Source organism: Numenius arquata, chromosome 5, assembly GCF_964106895.1.
Source record: "Numenius arquata chromosome 5, bNumArq3.hap1.1, whole genome shotgun sequence".
Classification (NCBI taxonomy): Eukaryota; Metazoa; Chordata; class Aves; order Charadriiformes; family Scolopacidae; genus Numenius; species Numenius arquata.
The window spans coordinates 57,800,010-57,818,132 of record NC_133580.1 but is presented as its reverse complement, the minus strand read 5'-3'; the positions used below and the strand labels follow the sequence as shown (position 1 = coordinate 57,818,132).

Sequence of the window (18,123 nt, the reverse complement as noted above, 5' to 3'; positions counted from 1 at the left end):
ACAACTTGTGTGTGGTTTCAGCTCATCATCTAAAGAGTAATTTGCCTCATGAATCCCTACCTGCTATGGTCGCCCACCCTGATCCCTTCCAGATACAGGACAGAAACTGGAATTAATTTTTTCTTTTTTGCACAGTTACTTTATTCATACAATAATCAATGGTAAGGACTGTTAGTATGCTTTTTATTCCTAATACCCTTTCGGTAGGATTTTTCCCTTTTACTTTTTTTTTTTTTTTAACATTTCATAACTTCTAATTTTTGGATTGATGTTTGGCTTTTAATTGTCTTCACTTTGAGATGGGGTTTTAACGCATAGTCTTGTGACTCTGGAACCCTGCAACTCTTATCTATTTGACAACAAAGTTTTCTTTAAGAAGCTTCAATTGTTATTCATGCTTTTTGAATATTTTTCCTCCATTTTTCCTATAATTTTATTCAATACAAAAATAGTCAGTTCTTTGAAGCACTGCAGATCCATAGAGACATAACGATTGAATCTGTTTTCGGCCCATATGGAAGGTTACTTGGCTTCCACCATCAGTACTAGTCCTAGACAACAAATAATTTTTAGTCCAGTATTACTATTTCTTTTCTAGCGAGTTCCAACAGAAAGTTACCACATGTTGGGTGCAATGTCTTTTGTGTTACAGAATTAATCTGGTTGCTTTTGGAAATGTAATTTAAATTGTGCTTGCTTAAGAGAATAAATCTGCTATAGTATCCCAACTTTTCATTATGCAGCTGTGCATAATAAAACGTTTCTTCCCTTCTCTGGTATGATTTAGTGATGAGTTAAGATCCATAACAGAAGTACCACGGAGGCTTTGATAGCAATTATTTATGGGCACTTAAGATTCTGCAATTCTGAGATGTAGTACAAGTAGCAATATTTTTAGTTTGTATAGTTTTGCTCCTTCACACCTTATTACTCATTTTGTCTTTCCTGGACAGCTTGTAGACAGCGATAGAAATGTTCCAGTCACACGCATCGTGTTCCACTAATATCAATTCAAACGTGCTAGAAAGTCTCACGCTATCTTCCCCTGCCTTTCGTGCTCTTCCTTTTCTCGCTGTCTTATGGAGGGGAACTTTAAAGCACTAAGTTCTTACCCAGTGGTAACAGAAGGGTTAACAGTAATGGCAGTTACAGACCTGGCTTCATTTTCCTTATCCTTTATCAGGTTTCAGTTGCTATAGGAGGAGGCAGCCTTTTGGGAGAATGGAACTACACGTTCTCCAGCTGTTCCCGATTCATTCATTCCAAACCCGTTAAAGTAGTTGGAACACAGACGTTCCACCGCCAGTAGGACTGCCCGTGCAGATGGGGGCTGTGCTGGAAATGGACTGCTATCAAACACAGATGTGCAGAAGACAAGTATTAGTTTTGTGAGAACAAAATTAATTTGTGATGAATTTGAAGTAGACGAGCGTAATACTCTCCATTTGTCAAAAACATCACCATTTGTTTGTGAGGTATTGGTATTTTTGATCAGATCATCATCCTGCTCATTGCTACATGTCAGCAGAAACTGGAATTTATTCATTGTTCCCTTTGCCTGTGCTATAAAACAGGCATTAGTTACTTTACCATACATACAAGTAATCCTGTAAAGCCAGGAGGAAAAAGATCGATGTCTCATCTCTGTTCTAACACTTACCTTCCAGAGTGAACTCTTCTGTCGCAGCGTGATGGACTGTAACAGAGGTGATCCATCACTCCCTACACTTAGTACACTTGAACTCTTGCTTTCATGAGCTAAAACTACCTTCAATGACAGCGATGGGAAATGGAGGCAGGAGCTCTTGATCAGTGAGTATTCAATGATCTGCGACTGTTTTATCTTCAAAATGTACAAAAAATGGTTAACTAGAGAAACAAATATTATATTGAAATGTCTTCTAGTTCATGACAGAGAATTACTGACCTCAAGGTGGACCAGGGAGCTGCACAGCTGATTGAAATGAGGCTCAGCTTGGCCATCTCTGAAAGTGCTTGCATCATACTTGGCTTCTGATGAATGAAAATTCAATCTAGATGTTCCCATCTAGTTCTTAAGAAAAATTAAATTAAAAGTCCTATAAATCGCAAAATTGCTGAAGCTTCAAAACAGAACTGAAAGCCTAAGCAGTGAATGATTTCCCACATCTACAGGCATTAGAAGCAAAAAGGAAGTTTGCGTTTCTGTTCCTTAACTCTACCTCGTTCTGAAGGAACAGAGGAAGGACTATTACTTCGCATTACTTTTTTCATATGTAGTATATTTCTGAGAAATCAGCACAAACCCTCCCAGCTTTTTTGCACAGTAACCATGAAACTGGCATAGCAGATTCTGAGTTTGTATGACAGAGCTTTTCAATTCAATGTTTTCAAAAATTTAAATTCTCTAGCACTGAAGTACTACCAGACCACTTAGATGATTTTTGCCCAGTAGGTGAACATCAGTTGCCAATTTGAGGCTGCTCCATGTGGTGCTTCACTTCCACACAACAGCCACGGGCATGAGACTCTTAAACAAAGCATCAGGATTTTGTCCTAAGAATTGTTACAAAATTAAGTATTTTACAGGTTTACCTGACTCTGAATCAATGGCAAAGCACTGATCATAACCACAGTGAGTAAGTGCCACCACTAACTTCTTACCGTGCTTTCGATTTCTTGGTGTGCCCTTCTGGGTGAACTTTAAATTTTGCGCAGCTGAAAAAGAAAGGTGCTAAAGGTCCCCTTTGCACTTGGTTATGCATTTGTACTTCCTGTACCTGGTAGGACCTGTTCTGTTTCCTTTTAATAATCAGGACATGCCACGCTTCCATGAGAGCTAATGGTGTGACGCTGCATTTAATCACATAATGTCAGCCCTTCACCTTTTACCAATACAGAGGAATAATACACAATCCTTGCAGACAGAAACTACGTTACCTCGCATGGAGGTGGCCGTAACAGAACTGATGCTAATGCAAAAGGTCAACTTTTACTAATAGCTCACAAGAAGCAGAAATGCTATTTACACTTTTCCATGAGTTACACAGCCATTCACATGCAACGGGGAGCATTTTAGTATATTGACTGGGCTGTGATTTTTTGGTAAACATTTGGATGCTGATCCTGGTACTTTCACTCTGCCTGCACGTTGGGACCCTGGTGGTTCTGTGCTTCTTCAGGGCAAAGAACAGTAAGAATTTTGTCGTGAGCGGGTATCAAAAAACCAACCAGCTGAATAGGAAGACTCATCTGTGGGTTGGAAATGGAAAATATCCACTGAACTAAATCACTTAGAATGGGTTCTCTAACTTATTATGATTTTCAGGCAAAATTCTATCCTTAAATAAGTGCTGACTCAAAAAGTGTTTTAAGCACTTAACTCCTTGCATGATTTGAAACTTTTCGCTGTGCTCTATGCCCTGCTACTGCTGAAAGATTTCCTGTGGCAGATCTTTCTAATAGTTTCTTCAGCCTAAATAATATTACAAAGATGGGAATATCATTATTTCCTTTGGAGACACTCTGCAGACTTACAGAACTCATGACTCCGTATTTCCATTCTTTATGTACCCTAGAAACCTAAGAACTTTAACTTGGATGACAATACACTCCTCTGGTTGCTCCAACAGAATTGATTTCCACTCTCAAAACCAGAAAGAAAATGTTAATACCGAAAAAGGAGTTAGTGACAGCATATGCTCCAAAATAGTATGTCTCTTGCCAAGTTTATAGTGCTTCAAAGCTGTTATGCTTTTATTTACCTTCTTTTAATAGTAATATGCAATCTGTCCTGCAGAGGTAGCAGTGATTTTCAAAGAAAGATGTGGAAAAATTAGTGCCAATCTTAATTATGTTGATACCCATCTTAGAAATCCAACAGAATAAGAGCTGAAATGTAGCAGTTTCTGACCCAGGCACAGGACATATCTGCAGAGGTGTAATTTTTGGTTGACGGTAGGTTTTCAGTGCCTACTTCTCATCTTGATAATGACTTAATTATCATCTTGACAGCATGGAACTGGTGTCAATGGGATCATGGTGGCAAGGTCTTCCATAGCAGTTTACCTCAGCCTCTCACAATTTATTCAGGTGAAACTCGCCCACACCAAAGCTTGAAGAATCACAGCTTTGCTCTTCTTGGTATTGAACTAATTACAGTAACGCAAGTTCAGGTATTTCTGCATTTGCTGCACTCACATTTCCAGCTTCAGAGTAGACATTTAAGAGGTGTGAGGTGATGAGAGGCTGGTACTTACACCCTCAGGATGGGGGACAACTTTATCTTACAACTTTATCTTATTCTAGAGACACGCTCACCAGGTCTAGGTACAAAATGTACATGACCTTTGCAAAAAAAGGCAAGAATGAGTTTCAAAGATGATAAGGAAACATGAGGGCTCTGCTCCTGTAAAGTACTGACCGCTCCTAACTCCGATTCCAGTGCGGGGGTGTGGAGGACAGGTTGACTATGCAAATGCCAAGAGGCAGCACTTTGAGATGGAAGGTAAATGGAAAGATAAGTCAAACACACTGGAACAACAATCACCATCCTAGAGCCTCCGCTCCTGGCATTACAGCTCAATTCCACAGAGCTGTGGATACACCTTCACTTGATGGCCCAGACTCAAACATTCCACAGTCCAAACTTGCAAAGCCCGCCAAGTTTTGCTTTCCTGTTAAGCGCAGCCAGGACCACAAGCGCAGCCCCTCCGCAGACCCGCTCCCCCCGGGGGCCGCCAGCGCGCAACTCCGGCCGCCCCAGTCCCCCGCAGGGCCGCTGCCGGCAGCGCAGGACGGGCTCCGGTTCCCCTCCGCCGCAGAACTCCTTTGAACCACAGTCCTCCTTTAAATCCCACCGCTCTTCAACCTGCTCGCCTCCCCCGTTCCTGAACCGGGCGCGCACAACCCGCCCTCGCCGCTCTCCCCCCCACCGGCCGCGCTGAGGCGATTCAAAATGGCGGCCGGCCCCCAGCAGCCGCTTCCTTCACCCCCCCGCCCGCCCCGCGCAGGCGTTTCTTTCCACGGCGGGCGGCGCTTCTCGCCGCCGCGCTGGGGAGGGGGAGCGGCGGCGGGGTGGGAGGAGGCCGAGCGGCGGGGAGCGGAGCGTCCCGGCAGGAGCCCGGCACCTGTCCCGCCGGCAAGAGCCCGGCGCTGCGCCCGCAGCCAGGTGTGCGCCGAGCCCGCCGCGGCGGCGGGCGCCATGGGAGGCCCTGCGCTGCGCCGAGAGTGTGCCCGGCGGGTGGGGGCTGCGTCTCCTCACCCCCGCTGAGCCCGCCGCTCTTCTGCGGGGACCGGAGAGCGACATGGACCGGCCGCCGCAGCCGCCAGCCGCCTGCTAGTCCCGCAGCAGCAGCTGTGGGGCGGGTTGGGCATGGCCCAGCATGAGGAGAGCGACGGAGGGCAGCGCTACCCCGGTGAGGCGTCAAACTTTCTGCCTGGCGCTTCCTCCTCTGGCGGCGGCTTGCAGCCAGCCCTGACGGGGCTCTGGCCGCCCGTGGGGCCGGGGGGTGCTCGGTGCCACCTGCTGGGGCGAGGGGCAGAGCTCGGCGAGGAGGGGGGAGGGCGAGCGGCGGCGGCCGGGCCGGGCCGGCGGGAGCAGCCCCCCGCGGTGAGGGGCTCGCCTGGGGCCGGCCGGGCTGCGGGGCGAGGAGGGAGCGGCGGCTGGTCGCTTTGCTCGCCCGTGGCCACCTTAAAAAAAGTTAAGAGGAGCAGCTCGGCGCCGCCTGAGTCTTCGCCGAGCGGTTGAGAGACCACGGAGGGGAGCGAGCGTTGCTTCCTCAAGGCTTTGGGGAAAGGCATTGGCTGGGCGTTTTGGGGGCTTCTTTGGAGTTTTTTGTTTTGTTTTTTAGTTTTCTTTAATGAAGGCCACCAGCTAGGAGGAAGCGTTCGCCGTGTCAGGCCGAAAGCCGGTGAAAAGGCAGCAACTTCCATCTGTGTCAGAGCCTCTCTTTCTAATCGAGATCTCCTAGGCGATCCCCAAAGACCAAACAAAACTGCAGCCCGCAGTAGCCGAACTTCTGGTGGGGCTGCGGCTCGTCTCATGTGGCGTCAGGCTTTCTCAGTAATATTGGTGGGGGAAGGAAAAAAAACTCCCCGTAAACTGCTTCTGGAGCAGAGGCTGTAGAAGAGCACTGTGACTCATTTATATTGCCTGCCTGACGTAGCAAAAAAAAAAAAAAAAAAAAAAGTGGAAAAGCGGTGAATGGTTTACTTATGATCGCTCTCCAAGCATTCCGCTCAGAAGTCAGGTTTGTAAAGCTCACGCTCTGTGAAGGATGCCGGCTGGGAGTTAGATAAAAGACTTCTTAATGAAAAAAAAAAAAAAAAAATCCCATTTCTTTTTGCTATTAAAGTTTTGGCAGTGCTTAAATATGTAGCCTCAATCACTGTATCTCATTCTCATGCTTGGTCGAAAGCTAGGCTGTTCTGTAGGCTCAGGCATTCTTCGTTGTTGGCAACGTTGTGGCTGTTAGAATGTGAACATAAACAATCTGAACCAAGAAATGTTTAATAAACCAAGCTGGGGTTGATGCTGTTGTGCACTGAGGTCACCTGCAGTTGTGCTTGATAGCAGCAATGTGTTTCTTAGTTCATTCGGTAAAAATATTGTCAAGTGCATGGAGAGTTTAAGCCCTTCACTTTTTTTTTGGTATGTTTTTCCTTTAAGAAGGAAAAAACCCCACTTTTGCAACTTCGTAATTGAGACAATTTCTTCTTCTTAAAATATTTTTTTTAAAAAAGTGCTGGCAGAGGTAGGTGTTGGAAAGACAAGTTGATAAAAATTGAGATTTTAACTCTTTGAGAACTGAACAGTCTTCTCATTCCTGTGAGGCAAGAAGATAGAAAGCCTGTTTTGTAGGTAGTTGTCTTGCCCGCCCTTCTGAGGAAGTTCAGTGGAAGTCACAGCAAACTTGGAAGAACGTGGCTTGAGTTGGCACCTTTCTGATCTTTGTTTTAACAGTTTGGCATTGCTGTTAACTTTCTTTAAATTTTACATTAAAAAGAGTTAAAAAGCCATTTTATTCTAGATCTTAGAAATTTCAAACAAATATGACTTGTCCCCTCTGTGTGGTTGGGTGATACGGAAAATCAAAATCTGTTTTTTAAGGCTCTGGTTATTGTCAGAGCCTTCTTCCATGCCGTGATCAGAATCTGGGGAATGTAAGGCCGAATTGACAGCTGTACTGGGATGGATCAAAACTCCACCTGCCAGACAGATGTATTTACCTGGGAGAGGGCCTAAAAGTAGGGCTAATGTTATTTCCCTGAAGTTCTGATACTTGCAGTTCAGGGAATTCCTGAGTTTCTTTTTGTTTAGAAATCCTCAGCGATTTTTTTTGTCCCTGAGCATGTGAACTGCTAGCATCCACAGTGTGTTGTGGCAAGGAGTTACGCTGTTCAACTGCCTTTTGCATGAATAGCTACATCCTGACGTTAATTTTGAACCTGGCTACAAAACTGTCTTTATTTGGTGCCCCTTAGCATTTATGTTGAAAGAGTTAATGAGTAAATAATATCTACCTACCCTGTCATTGCCACTTATGACCTCTGCTGTAATTTCCTATCTCCTTTTCCCTTATTATCTCACTTCTGGTATACTCACACTTATTAGGTCATGGTTCCTATAAAATAAGTGTATTTGCTAATCTCAATTTTACTTTAATCTAAGTAAACCGTGGGGATGATGAATGTTGTGTGGACAGAATTCCTTATGCTTTCTCAGTAGTTTATTATACTGCTAGTACTTTAATAATGTTATGTTTGTTATGATGATGTTACAATAATGTTATGTTATTAAATGATTTATGGCAAGAAGTTAGTATTGGAGCACATAACACTTAGAATGTTTGACATCAATTGTCAGATTTTGCATTTACCAGTGAGGCAGTGGAAATGAGTAGAAATATCACTGCGCTACATCCTTAAAAACAATCCTACAACAACCTAATGCGAAATGAATCAAGGAGTTCTCATGTATGTTTTTGACAGCTGATTACGTCTCAATTTTTTGTCTAAAGCCCTTGATGGGTATACTTCAAAGCTTCCCACAGTTTTGCTGAACTGTGTAAAACCTTTGTAGCTCGTTATTGCATAATTTGCTCTGGCGAGCCAAGCTGTTATATACTTCTGCATTTGCTGCTTTCCCGTTTAAAGGATCACTTCCTGTTAAATTTCTTGCTTTAAAAAAAATACCAGTCCAGTTTACAGTAGCTTCAGTACTCCACATGGAAATTTATTTTCACTTCTCTTTGAACTCTCTTGTTTACAGAATTGTTTGGCCTCTTGAGCTGCTGTATTTACTGGCTCTTCCAAGGCCGCCTGAATACTTGCTGTTTGTAAGCTTAGTTGAGAAGAGTCATACAATTAAACTAAGGACTGGCTGCTACTTGAGAAAATCATTGAGCAGAAGTGAAGGCAGTCACTGGAGGAATTTGTTATGGGAACACGCTTGTGCTGTTTGCCCACACAATGTCAAAGTTTTTCTTGGCCCGTTGCATTTCTGTACTTTGGTTTTCTGGACTGCGTTTTCTGGGTGCATTAATAAGCATGAATTTTGATAAAGCAAACACCTGCACCTTTACTTATGCAGTTCCATAGTGTGCGTGTTTACGCTTCAGAGAAACATTGGGGCAGACTGGGCTATTGATTTAAAGAGCAATATAATGTGTGTGGAGGGGTGGGTGAGCAAGGGGAAGAGAAAACAGACTTACGTTAGAACAATAAGTGAATCCAGGCAAGAATGTCTTAGAGGAGGAGATCCAAGTATATGCAACAGTAATTATAACTAATGCTCCATGTTACATCATATTCGTACACTTCAACTATCACAGTTGCCTTCATAAAATACAATAGTTTGTTGCTTGCATTCAAGGATAGTTGTTTAGGGGGTTTTGTTTATTGTTTTGTTTTTTTTTCTGGACCGTGCAATTTTAATGTAGTGAACAGAGGTTCATAATGTATGTGGTTGGTATGCTAGCTATCTCAAGACATCGCTTCTTTAAATTGCAGGGGATGTAAACTTTTCAAACCATGGTAATGCGAAAAAAAGAAAAGTTGCTATAGCAACTCTATAAGAAAAGTGTACATCTTTACAAGCTTTTTAGTCGATAAATTTGAAGCCTTGCGTATCCAGAGGATTAGGCAATTGATGCATTGATTGATTTGAATGGGTAGTACATAGTCGGCTGTTAAAAAGTTCTGAAAAGGTCTAAAAGATGAAATATCCAGGGTTGTTTCTACTTGACTTCTCCCTACACTTAGGAGTGGATTGAACTGGAGCACCAGATCAGCTATTGAATAGCATTTGTGTAGCAAGCTAAAGAGTTGGTGTAGCATATGAAGTAGGTTTGGATTCATGAACTTTTCATGCGACAGAAAGCTTGTGGAAAAAATTGTTACAGTTTGAACCAGTAGAATATGTTTGAAATGTGTTTTCTGGCACAGCCTGCCTGTCGGTATCACAAAGCCCAAGTGTATCCACGGGCTCAGATCAAAGAACGGATGGTGTGTCAAGCCCTGGTGTTTGGCAGGGCTTAGGTGCCATTAGCCAGTGGTTTGGAACTGCTGGGAGGAACCGGTTTTCCCAAATGAGATGTTTGGGTTTTGGTTTGGGTTTTTTGTTCGTTTTTTTTTTTTTGGGGGGGGGGAGGGGGAAGAGGGGGTTGGTTGGTTGTTTTTTAGTGGTAGAACGTGGGGAGGACCTCCTAGAGGACAACTGGTACCTTTAATTAAGTGCTGCTCTTGAGAGAGAATGGAGACCAGAAGCAGGAGAGCAAGCGTCAGGAGCTGGAGAAAAATCCGTCTAGAAAGCAAGCTGTTTGCAAGATGGGAGGAGTATTCTTCAGTCCTTCACACTTAGCGCAGAGTGTTTCAGAGTGAAGAAACCGAAGCAATATGGGCATATTTGTTCTGCCAACTGCTGCAGAGTAATTGCATTGCAAACTTCAGCAGAGCTGTAGATAATTTAACTATTCATAGAGAAAGAGAAGATGTATGTAATGTCACAATAATAATAATCATGTCGTGGCTTAAAGGGTCAGTAGCAGTTGTGGGAGCCAGGGCAGCAGCCCTGAAGGTGTTCTGGGTTTACAAAAGGTTGCAGTGGCCCACGAGGAGAGTGCATCAAACCCACAGCCATTCTTGACTGCCCTCTTTGTGAGGGTCGCTCAGGTTTCAACTGAAGTGGGGCACTGGCTGTATTAACTCCCCACTGGCAGCCCCTCAGGAGATAGTGTGAATATATATTGCAAATATGAAGGATAGCAGTCCCTGAGTGCAGTAAATACAATATATTTGCAAGTGTCAGTTTTAGTGCACGTGCGCTGATGAAGCTCGTCATGTGTATTGTCAGAACCTTGACTACAATAGCTTTATAGCTATTCAGATTTTGCATCTCTTGCTTAATGCAAAACTAATAAATTATGCATTCTGTTTCAAATTCATTATGTTTTTTTTTTTTGGTTTTATGGTCTTATGGTTTCCAGAAGAATGCTAAGAAATTCTATTTAAATGAACACTTCAGAATTTTGGTCTAAGTTTTGTAGTCCCTCAACATCAGTAAATATGCAGTTATGACTGTATGAAAATAAATTTCAAATATTTGTCTTAATATTGGCATGGAACATTAAAGTACTGCAGTTTTTATAGTATGTAATTTCACTCTCAGGAAATGTACACGAAGCAAACACTGGCACACAAACTGCTTATGAAAAGGTTTTCATGCTTGACATTTTCTAGAAGCCTAATTTAAGCTGCCATTGTCCTGCTTGTTCAAGCGGGGGGAAGGAATAGTAATCATGTGCAAGAGAAGATGAATAACTTTTAATTAAAAGCATAAATTATGACAGGACTGAATGTATTTTAAAAAACAAAACAAAAACCAAACAGTTAAGAAGAAACTGCAACCTTAATGCAAACTCATAATCTTTTGCTTGCTTTCTTTTTAACCAGTTACCAGTTGGGCCAAGACAACTGATGTAAATTTATCCAATTCCTTAAATGGTTTGAGCTTCATGGGAATTCTGGACGCAAGAGTGGGCAGCAGTATCCAGGGCTTTCAAGACTTGAACTCCAGGACCCCGAGATCTCTCTCATTGCCTGAGTATGAGCCTGGCCAGCTGTCCAACGCTTTAGAAGATTGTCATAGCCTTAAATCAGTGGATTCTGGTATTCCAACTCTAGAAATAGGAAATCCAGAGCCTGTTCACTGCAGCGTGTTAAATGTGAAGAGAAAGCAGTCGGAACCTGAAATTGTGCCTGACAGGGCTTTTCAGAGCGCGTGCACACTGCCGGCTTATGTGCCTCCACATTCTCTGACTTCTGAACATGACCATGCTGTGCGAAAATCCTCTACTTTCCCAAGAACTGGGTATGACACTGTCAAACTTTATAGCCCAACTTCAAAAACTCTGAATAGAAGTGATGATATCTCTGTCTGCAGCGTTTCTAGTCTTAGCACAGAACTGTCAACGACTTTATCAGTTAGCAATGAAGACATTTTGGACTTTGTGGTCACAAGCAGTTCAAGTGCAATTGTGAATCTTGAGACCGATGAGGCGCATTTCTCGGATGTTACTCTGAATTCCACTAAAGAGACCAATGACCAGAGCCAGCAGGAGTGTTGCCAAGAGACAGACGTGGACAGTAAACGAAAAATATTGGGACCTTTTACAAACTTCTTTGCCAGGTAATGTTTCCGTAAAATACATTTGTATTTTAACAGTGAGATAAGGTAAGATCATAGGAGAAAGGTCGTGTGATATTTTACTTTGAAAGAGGTACTAGCTTGCTATTTTAATTTAAATTGGTATTAACAACATATTTTTTCTGTTCCAAGTAAGTCAGCAAATGTTGCTATGGACTAAGGCTCTGAATTATCTTTATGACATATGGAAGCATCTTAAATCTTCTTAAAAGATTCTCTCTATGTTACAGTAAAAGGAGTTCTGAACAAGGGTTTCCTTCCTGGCTTCTCCAGTGATGCCTTTTGTGATTTTGGTCAAGGTCCTTTGTCTCATGCCTCATAAATGGGTACATATAGGTAGGATTTGTACCTGTACTGAAGAGCTTTGACATCTAAGAATTCATAAGTGGTCCAATAGTGGTGGAGTCTTTTATTGATCAGTATAAGTCTGTGAAGATTAAAATACAGATACTTGCCAAACACTTGCGTGACTACTATGATTTTTCCAAATCTCAGTTATAGTTTTGTTAATACCTTTTTTCCTTTATTTTTGTATGGAATGAGAACATCTGATGTCTTGTTACTCAGCTGTTGAAATGAAAGCATTGGCCACTCAAAGTAATTACATGACCTCTTCTAAATGTGGCCCTTGTATGAATGATAAGGTATTTGAAATGCAGATACCCAATGAAAGCAGTGAATGTGGAAAAGGACTAGTGTACTTTTGGGGGTTTGGGTTGTTTGTTGGTGGTTTTTGGTTTTTATTTATTTAGGGCCTTTATAGTGTCTCTTATTTTTAGGATATGTCTGCAGTATGATATATTTTGAAGAAACGGTTCTAGAAATAAATTTTAGACATCAAGCAGAGTTGGCTGTATCTAACCTGTTTTGAACATGTGATTGCTTCAGCTAATCTCTTTCCTTGTGTAATTTTTGTTTGCACAGGATGAATAGGCTGATATGAATAGACTGATAAAATAATTGGCAAACATCATTCTTTGAAAGGCTGCCCTATTTGCAAAGCTTAAGAGAAGTAGTTTCTTTAGATTTACTAAACTGGCTGAAGCCTGCATTGATTTTTATGTTTAGGTGAAAGTTAAAGTAAAGTACTGTGCAGCAGAACTCCAGTAATCAGTAATGTTTGAGGTGCTGAAGCTTTTGTGGACCTCTCTCTGTTTGTTGCCATGGAACCAGACTTAATTCTGAAGCAGGAGGCTTCTCAGCACTTCAAAGCATGAACTTTTGTTACCCATTCTGGTAGCACAACTGCTAACTCAAACAAATGCTGTCCTTCAGCCTGGAGGGAGCACAGTGGAACTGGCACATTTAGACCCTGCTCAAAGTAGGATGTTTAACCACTTCTCAGCTTTTCTCATCCAAGAAAATACAGCCATCTGTCCAAATTCTATTCTAGTGTAGTCTCTAGTGGCTTTGCCAGTGTTACAGAAATGGTGGTACTCACTAGACTGGGATTTTTAACCTGAATCTTCTCAGGCACATTCAGTTCCAGGCAACAAAAGCTGTCTTTACTGCCTTTTAAATGGGCAACAGGTAGTCTTGGTCACCGCGTGATGTCCTCATGAGGATATGAGGATTAAGGTCAAACAAGGTGATGGGCTTTGAAGTTCCAGGTGCTCTGTCTGTAGCCTGGCCATTAATATCCTTCTCTTTAACATACGCTTTCTGCTCTGTTTTGAAAACAAGAGTTGCTTGCTTTTTGTCTGTACTTGCATATCACACACCCATGTTTTACGCATCTGTTCTCTTGTGTCATGCAATCTGCTGGTGAATTTTACAGGTATTGAACAAGCAGGGAGCTTCTGAGGGAATTCTGAGGGAATACTATCTATATTTATGTTGTCAAAGTTGTTAAGGACTGTGGTGGGTTGATCCAGCCTGGAAGCCAGGTGCCCACCAAAGTCGCCCTGTCACTCCCCCTCCTCAAGTGGACAGGGGAAAGAAAACACAATGAAAGGCTCATGAGTCAAGATAAGGACAGGGAGATCATTCAGCAGTTACCGTCACAGGTAAAACGGACTTGACTCGGGGAAAATTAATTTAATTTATTACCAATTAAATCAGAGGAGGATAATGAGAAATAAAATCTCAATCTTAAAACACCTTCCCCCTATTCCTCCCTTCTTCCTGGGCTCGACTGTACTCCCGATTTCTCTACCTCCTCCCCTGAGCAGCACAGGGGGATGGGGAATGGGGGTTGTGATCAGTTCATCGCACCTTGTTTCTGCTGCTCCTTCCTGCTCAGGGGGAAGGCTTCTCACACTCTTCCCTCCCATGGGAGACAGTCCTCCATGAACTTCTCCAGCATGAGTCCTTCCCACAGGCTACAGTTCTTCATGAACTGCTCCAGCCTGGGTCCCCTACAGAGTCACGAGTCCTGCCAGCAAACGTGCTCCAGCATGGGCTCCTCTCTCCAGAGGGCCACAGATCCTGTCAGGAGCCTGCTCCAGTGCAGGCTTCCCACGGGGCCACAACCTCCTTCGGGCATCCATCTGCTCTGGTTCGGGGTCCTCCACAGGCTGCAAGGGGACAGCCTGCCTCACCATGGTCTTCACCACAGGCTGCGGGGGAATCTCTGCTCCGGTGCCAGGAGGACCTCCTCCCCCTCCTTCTTCACTGACCTTGGTGTCTGCAGAGCTGTTGCTCTCACATACTCTCACTCCTCTCTTCTGGCTGCTGTCGCACAGTTTTTGTTCCCACTTCTACGTTATCACAGAGGTGTTACCACCGTAGCTGGTGGGCTGGCCTTGGCCAGTGGCAGGTCTGTCTTGGAGCCGGTTGGCTCTAATGATCCCATATAGCCCCTGTTCCTGGGGTTCCATTACTCATTTAAGCCCTGGGAATTCAGTAAACGAACTTGGACCTCGCAGTGTTTTGTTTGAAAGTAACTCAACTTCTAGGGGCCGTCCTACCTAGCTCATCCTGCACTGTGTGCCAAGGTTTGTGTACAGTGTTAGACGAGGAGGAGGCATTTGGAATAGTATCTTTGAAGACCAGCTTGCTGAGAAGGGAGCTTCCTAAAGTAGTTTGTAAAAAGTGCTGTGGTGGTAGGTATAAACAAAGTCCCAGGGAGGAGCATGTTCTTAACACTTGACTCTTTGCTGGAAGGAGTTTCACTTGAGATTTTCAATCTTGCAGCTTAAGTGTGTAAACCTTCCCTTTTGAAAAAACAAGGATGAACTGTAGCAGGAGAAACCCAAATTGCTTTGGCTTTGGTCAGTGGCTGGCACATGTGTGTACAGCATGAAAGAACAAGCACCTGAGTGGTTTCTACACAGCCTTTCTACCTTCCAGCAGCCTGATGGTCGTGGGGTAAGGCTGCAGTGCAGGGGTGCTCAGCCTTCATCTGCAGGTTTAGCTCTTTGAGGGCTCCTCTGGGTGATGGGAGAGGGGCTTGAGCCACCGAGAGCAAAGATGAATCAGCTTAGTTTTTGCTCAAGTTGCTGACATTTGGTAAAAGGAGAAACCTTGCTTTTTGAAATGGCAGCTGTGCCTGTGTTGAACCCCGTCTGTCATCTGAGAATGTGTTAGTTTCTCTGAGCTTGTCAAGACTGAGTTTCCTCTGGATATATTAGTTAAGATTTGCGGCTGCCTGTAGACGTCATACTGACAAAAATTAGATGCCTCCAGTACTTGGTCACATGCATCTAAGCTGCTTACTTATCAACTTAGGGTACATCTTCCATAGTATCAAGAAGATGCTTGGAGGAGCACCTGCTTTGGAATGTAGAATCATTTCTTAGCACTCTGTAGGTTTATTTTTCCTTGCGAGACCCTGTGCATATGCACTGTGCATGAGGTTGTCTGTTTAGTGTCAGTTGTGGCAATATCTATGTTGTGTTACGGGGTTGGTGTTGGCCTGGGGCCGTGGTTGAAAATTGAGTTATAGAGGAGATGGAAGAAAGGAGAACCCTGTTGGCTCATCGCTGGTCAATCCCGGGACCTTCAAGGGCACTTGGGAACAGGGTGCTCCTGCCCTGCCTTCTTGAACACTACGGTGAAGAAAGGTTCCTGGACTGCTCCTCTGGCTCAGTTGGTGTCTCTTCAGCAGTTTCAGACTCTGAAAGGTCTGGTTTTTCCCTCAGGCTCTTACTTGCCTCCTTGGGTGTGGCAGGAAGATCCAAAGTGAGAAAAAGAGACCGCTTTTCTGCTTGTTTGCACATAGCTTTTCCCTTGAAAGAGCTTAAGGCATCACTGGTACAGTGCTAGGTGGAGTACTAGTGCTATCATTAGGCTCATTAGCACATGAAAATGGATTGGTGCTTTGAAAGCAGCTGTAATGCTGACTGCTGACAAAGAAACCTGGTGTGTTCCTGGTTTTCAAGTGTCACATGTACTTGTCTCACCTCTGAAGGCCAGAGGTCTTTCACATAAGGCATGAGTTTGAATTAATTTCCTTCATTTGAATATATGCAGGAACTTGGTTTGAGAAATACTGTGAGCAAATAATTGGCTGAGAGACTAAAGAGTCAGTGGCTTGTCTGTCTCTGCCCTAGTGACCCGGAGTACTGCAGGTTAGTGAGTTTTACCTTTGGACTTGGCTTCTGTACAGTACTGCTGAAACACAGACTTTGTAAATGCTCAGGTTTTTGAACAGCTTTGCTGAATCAGGACCATTGTGATCTTACTGTAGAAGTTTTACTTTTCATTTATCGTTTTCATTTGTCATTTTGGGGAGTGAGGATGAAGCTTTTTATGGTTACATGTAGAGTGACCATAAAAAGGACTAGGACCATGTTCAGTTAAATAATGAGCCATCCGATTCCCTCCCTTTTGAATGGACTACAAGAATCCTAAATCAATATTTAGTCCACTGCTGTGGATATTGTCTATTTTTTCAGGAATCTGGATCCTCTTTGTTTTCAGGCTGCTCCTAGAAGTTTTTGATCCAAATGTTCTAAGTAGCAGGATCTCAGGAAACCTCTACAGAGAATAGGGACTACACATGAAATAAAGGGTTTTAAGAAGAATATTACATTTTACTGTTTCCAAAGAATCTCTGCGTTTCTGAGAGAAAGCTTCTGAAGCAGGATTGGCATCCTATACCATACAGAGAAGCACAAACCTAGTCCAGACTGTGGCCTTACTTGTAATCTGAGAAGAAAAAGGGCTTAAGTTTCACAATAATAGCTGTTGGTTTCAGTGTTAAATCTGAAATCATGTAACTCATATGTTTTATATCACATACATACACACACACACACGTTTTGAGATGACTGGCACAATTGGGAGTTCCGAAATTAAGGAATTGGGTCCATTGATACCATAGGTAACTCACCTGTCCTAATGAATAGGACCCTTTCATAATGCCATTTTTTGCTTTTAACGAGAGGACTTTTCTAATTTTGGTGTTAAATGGAAAGTAGAATAACAATAAGTATTATACTGTTCGTTTCCCACTTTAATTTCTCCAAAAAGGGAGTTCACTGACTATAGAAGGGAAGAGAAACAATGAAAATAATTATGATTGAGTAATTTGAGATATTAAATTTTATATATGATGATGTTTCTTTTTCTGTGCATGTTTTACATTAAATGAAGCCTATTAGATAAGAGTGAATAGGCTGTTCGAGAGGAGACAGGCTGAGAACAGGACTGAAGCGTGTAGGAGGAAGGACAGAAAGAGCTGGATGTGCTGTGGGGGAGGATATGACTGCACTGCTTTTAACCACAAATGAGCAAAACCTAGCTGAGCTGCAAGTGGCATTGTCCAGAAGCTGGGAGGAAGGACTCCAGAAAGGCAGCCTCTGATGGAGGGAACCTGCAGGGACACCCAGCACAGGCTGCTTCACCGCCCCACGGCGGGCTGGACTGCCCAGTCCTGTGGTTGCTGGACCCTGCCCCCTCCTCCCCCCCTCCCGGGATTCACTTTCACCCCTCCCCACTACTTTATCTGGGTGCATTTTGAGCCGATTGTTATCAGTAGCACACATCTAAAAGGGTTGGGGAGGGAGGAAGGCAAACAAGGGTATGTTTCAGTGGTGTGGGAAGCAGCATGGGCACTGCCGATCTCTATTACAGATGAGGCTGGAAACAGTATTTCAGCAGCCCATGAGGCATTCAGATATACTCATCTGATGGGTGCTTCAGTCTTCACAACATGGTTTTGGATGCTACTTACTTGAAAGCCACTTTCTGTCTACTTGAAAGACTAAAGGCCCTCTTCTCTCTCATCTGTACTTAGTATCACATCTCTGTAGTAGCACAAAGGAAAAGTTGCAGAATTTTTCTGAAATAAACATTCTTTCTCAAAGCAAATCTCCTGTTTGTGTGAAACCGTTTTCAGTTACTCAACAGCAAAACTATTAGGAGGCTTGTAGAAGTTATTTCTTCGTTATGGAAGTTAAATGAAAATCTGCTCAGCAGTACTTTGTTTTGGGATTTTATTTTTTTTCTCAGTAATGGTACAAAACTATGAAGTGAGTGAGGACTTAATGTGA

The 18,123-nt window shown here is 43.3% G+C and overlaps 1 protein-coding gene across 2 annotated transcripts in view; it reads left to right on the top strand.

Moving 5' to 3' along the window:
- The first annotated feature begins 5,353 nt into the window (after positions 1 to 5,353).
- Positions 5,354 to 18,123, top strand: part of TBC1D14 (TBC1 domain family member 14) — a 71,628-nt gene continuing 58,858 nt past the window's right edge. The window contains exons 1-3 of one of the 2 annotated variants that reach the window (XM_074147057.1): positions 5,354 to 5,396; positions 5,889 to 5,891; positions 10,933 to 11,668. In XM_074147057.1, coding sequence (XP_074003158.1) covers positions 5,354 to 5,396; positions 5,889 to 5,891; positions 10,933 to 11,668 — 782 coding nt within the window. The remainder of the gene's footprint in view (positions 5,397 to 5,888; positions 5,892 to 10,932; positions 11,669 to 18,123) is intronic. The other variant, XM_074147058.1, reaches the window with a different exon arrangement.